This window comes from Armigeres subalbatus, chromosome 3 (assembly GCF_024139115.2).
Source record: "Armigeres subalbatus isolate Guangzhou_Male chromosome 3, GZ_Asu_2, whole genome shotgun sequence".
NCBI classification, from domain to species: Eukaryota; Metazoa; Arthropoda; class Insecta; order Diptera; family Culicidae; genus Armigeres; species Armigeres subalbatus.
Window position 1 is genome coordinate 148,981,614 of NC_085141.1, and position 3,271 is coordinate 148,984,884.

The 3,271-nt window shown below is 43.7% G+C and overlaps 1 protein-coding gene across 1 annotated transcript; it reads left to right on the forward strand.

Moving 5' to 3' along the window:
- Window positions 1-732: 732 nt before the first annotated feature.
- Window positions 733-1,601, forward strand: LOC134224757 (uncharacterized). The gene is made up of 2 exons (XM_062704313.1): window positions 733-975; window positions 1,036-1,601. Exons 1-2 carry the CDS (start codon window positions 891-893, stop codon window positions 1,431-1,433), a joined length of 483 nt encoding a protein of 160 aa, XP_062560297.1. The 5' UTR covers window positions 733-890; the 3' UTR covers window positions 1,434-1,601.
- Window positions 1,602-3,271: the final 1,670 nt, after the last annotated feature.

Here is a 3,271-nt window from a genome sequence, read left to right on the forward strand (position 1 = left end):
CCAATTGTAAATTCAACAGTTGTATACTTTCTACTGAAAATCACTAACTAATTTTCTTAATTTTACCAACGTTTCTCTTAATTTTACCAACGATTTTTTTTTGTGTGTAGTACAAAATCGAAAATTTGTTTTCAATAAAATGAAATATCTGCAGTTATCAGACGTCGCAACTCATTTCTGATTAGTGCGCATGATAGTACATCCATGCGTGCATGATGCGCACTACTAATGAAATATTTCAAATTGTCGCGACTCGCGTCGCAGCGCGAGTGCTCAATCGCGCGGTCCGGTTTGGTGGCGGCCCGACAATACTAGACACTCATTTGGATACACATCGGTGGGGATCGTCTAAGCAAGCTGGCTGGTGGAATAATTCTGATTGGAAATGCAATATATGAAAATTTATAACGATAAATGTGCTCAACCGTAGCATAATGGGCCAAGGTTTGAGCCGTTACCCCTATCTTACCAAAACTGTGTTTCATGGTAACATGATAGTGTCAATGACTGCATCAATTTTATTATATTTTTTTTTTTTTTTTTTTTTTTATTTCTTTATTAAAGAGGCTTGCAGCCCTAGGCTGGCTCACCTCTAAGCTTATTATATTTAGTTTTATTCTATTATTTCCTACAACATGAAATATAAATGTTTATTGTTATGCTGTTTATAGTTTTAATAAACATTATGATCATATTTATTTCCTACAACTAATTTCTTTGATGGATTGAAAGTTTAATTCCAATGTTTTTGACAGGGGGATAGACACTTGAATCATTTGATTCGTTTTCATTTTCGAGTTTTTCAGAATCTTTTCGAATCATTTGAAATCTTTTGAATTTTTTTTGAAATCTTTTGTTATATCTCGCTTGATCGCAGTAAAATCCCGCCCATGCTTTCGTTTCAGTGTATACGCAATACATCTGTCAAAATTTTCCCATTATGGTGTCATCGCAAAAAATGTTGTGAAGTGCAAGGTAAGTTTTTATTTTTATATAATAGATTCATTTTCATTTATTTAGCTTACATCTAAACAGATAACACTGAATCAACAATTCGACGCCACAATACACGGTCCGCGGCCACATCTCTCCATCCTCGATTGCGCCACACGCTCGCTCATTCTGCACCTGGTCCGCCCACCTCGCTCGCTGCGCTGCGTTCCACGCCTTCGTGTGCCTGCCGGATCGGAAGCGAACACCATCTTCGCAGGGTTGCTGTCCGGCATTCTTGCAACATGCCCTGTCCAACGTACTTTTCCGGCTTTGGTTACCTTCTGGATACTGGGTTCGCCGTAGAACTGGACGAGCCGACACACACCGTCCTGTTGCACACCGCCAAAAGTTGTCCTAAGCACTCCGAGTGCCTCTTCGAGGAGCATGGTCCAAGTTTCGTGCCCGTAGTAGTAGTAGTAGTAAAATTCTTCTTTATTTAAAACATTTTTTGTTCTACAATTAATTTTAACATGTACAGTGATCGGCCGGTTGGCCCTCCAACTTCAATTCCAATTATTGTTATTATTATTATGATTATAATGTTTGACTTAATTTTTAAAATATAATGTATCATGACGGCCTTCAGGAGGCGCTAGTGTTTTTTAAAATTTGATAACCTAACTACTATGTACACTAATATTTACAATAAAAATTTGATAACCTAGATTGGAACTAGCGCCCTAAGCGCTTGTTGGTCCGAGTGCAAGCAACGGACCCTAAACTTTTCTTTACACTCACCAAAGCGTTCATGTAAGGTTTTTATTCCGGCCAGACGGTGGACCTCGGATGTTCTTGTCCTGGGAGGGGTGTTGAGGATCATCCTCAGGAATTTGTTTTGAACCCGTTGAAGTTTGAGGTGGTGGGTTTTAGCGCAGCTCTCCCAGACCGGCATGCCATATTCGATCACAGGGAGGATGATTTGCTTGTAGACAGCAAGCTTATTTTTCAGGGACAATGACGACCGGCGGTTGATCAAAGGGTACAGTAGTTTCAACAAGACGTTACACTTTGTCACCGTTTTGTCAACCTGTTGCCTGAAAATAAGCTTGCTGTCGAGGGTCAGCCAAGGTAGCCGGCCTCATTGGCCCATTCCACAGTCGTGCCATTGAGGATGATTTTACAGTCCCCAGGCGGAACAAGTTTAGGGATTTGGAGTGGGGAAAATGATGACCTGGGTCTTCGCCGCGTTGATACAGATCTTCCAGCTGGTGAGGTACTCTGTCAGGGCATCCAGGCCTCGTTGGAGTTTTGCCACTAGCGCTCTGATCACTCTACCGTTGTAGACGATGGATGTGTCATCTGCGAACAGAGACAGAATGCCGCCTTCTGGAGGTTCTGGCATGTCGGAGGTGAACAGATTGAAAAGCAGGGGCCCGAGGATACTGCCCTGGGGGACGCCTGCGACGATGTTGTGCTGGTGGAACTCGCTCCGCTGATTGAGACCCGGAATGTCCTTGCCGACAGGTAATTGTTGATGATTTTCACCAGGTAGCTGGGAAGATTGTAGCGTTGTAGTTTGTACACCAGGCCATCATGCCATACATTGTCAAATGCCTTCTCGACATCGAGTAAGGCCATGGCGGATGTTTTCGAGACAAACTTGTTCCGTCTGAGGACGTTGGTAACTCGGGTCAGTTGGTGTACAGTTGACCGACCGCGTCGGAAACCAAACTGTTCTTCGAGCAAGATGTTGAGATTTTCGGCAGACTCAAGTAACCGATGATGAATAGCTTTTTCGAATAGCTTGGATAACCCTGAGAGAAGGCTGATGGGTCGATAGCTTTTGGGAGAGGAAGGATCCTTCCCAGGCTTCCGGATGGGGATGACTTTCGCTGACTTCCAGGACGATGGGAAGTAGCTAAGCCGGAGACACTGATTAAAGATCAGCGAGAGGTGCTCAAAGAACGGAGCACTCATGTGTTTGAGCTCGAGATTCAGGATGCTGTCGAAGCCTGGGGCCTTCATGTTCTTCGACGATTTGATATAGGCCGTCAATTCGTCAGCTGAGATCTCCAACTCCTCCGAGAAGTCGTTGGGAATCAAATGGATGTTGTTTGCATGCTCGTTGACGGTTGCTTCGTGTGGACTGAGGATGTTCTGTCCAAGATTGTGTGAGCTGACGAAGTGACGACCTATTTCAGCGACCTTCTCTGCAGAAGTTATCAAGCGATCCTTAGAGCCATTATTGTCTAGTGGGATCAAAGGTGGAATGGGCCGAGGCTTGGATTTTAGAATTTTGGTCATTTTCCAGAACGGCTTAGCATAATCTGGGAGAGTG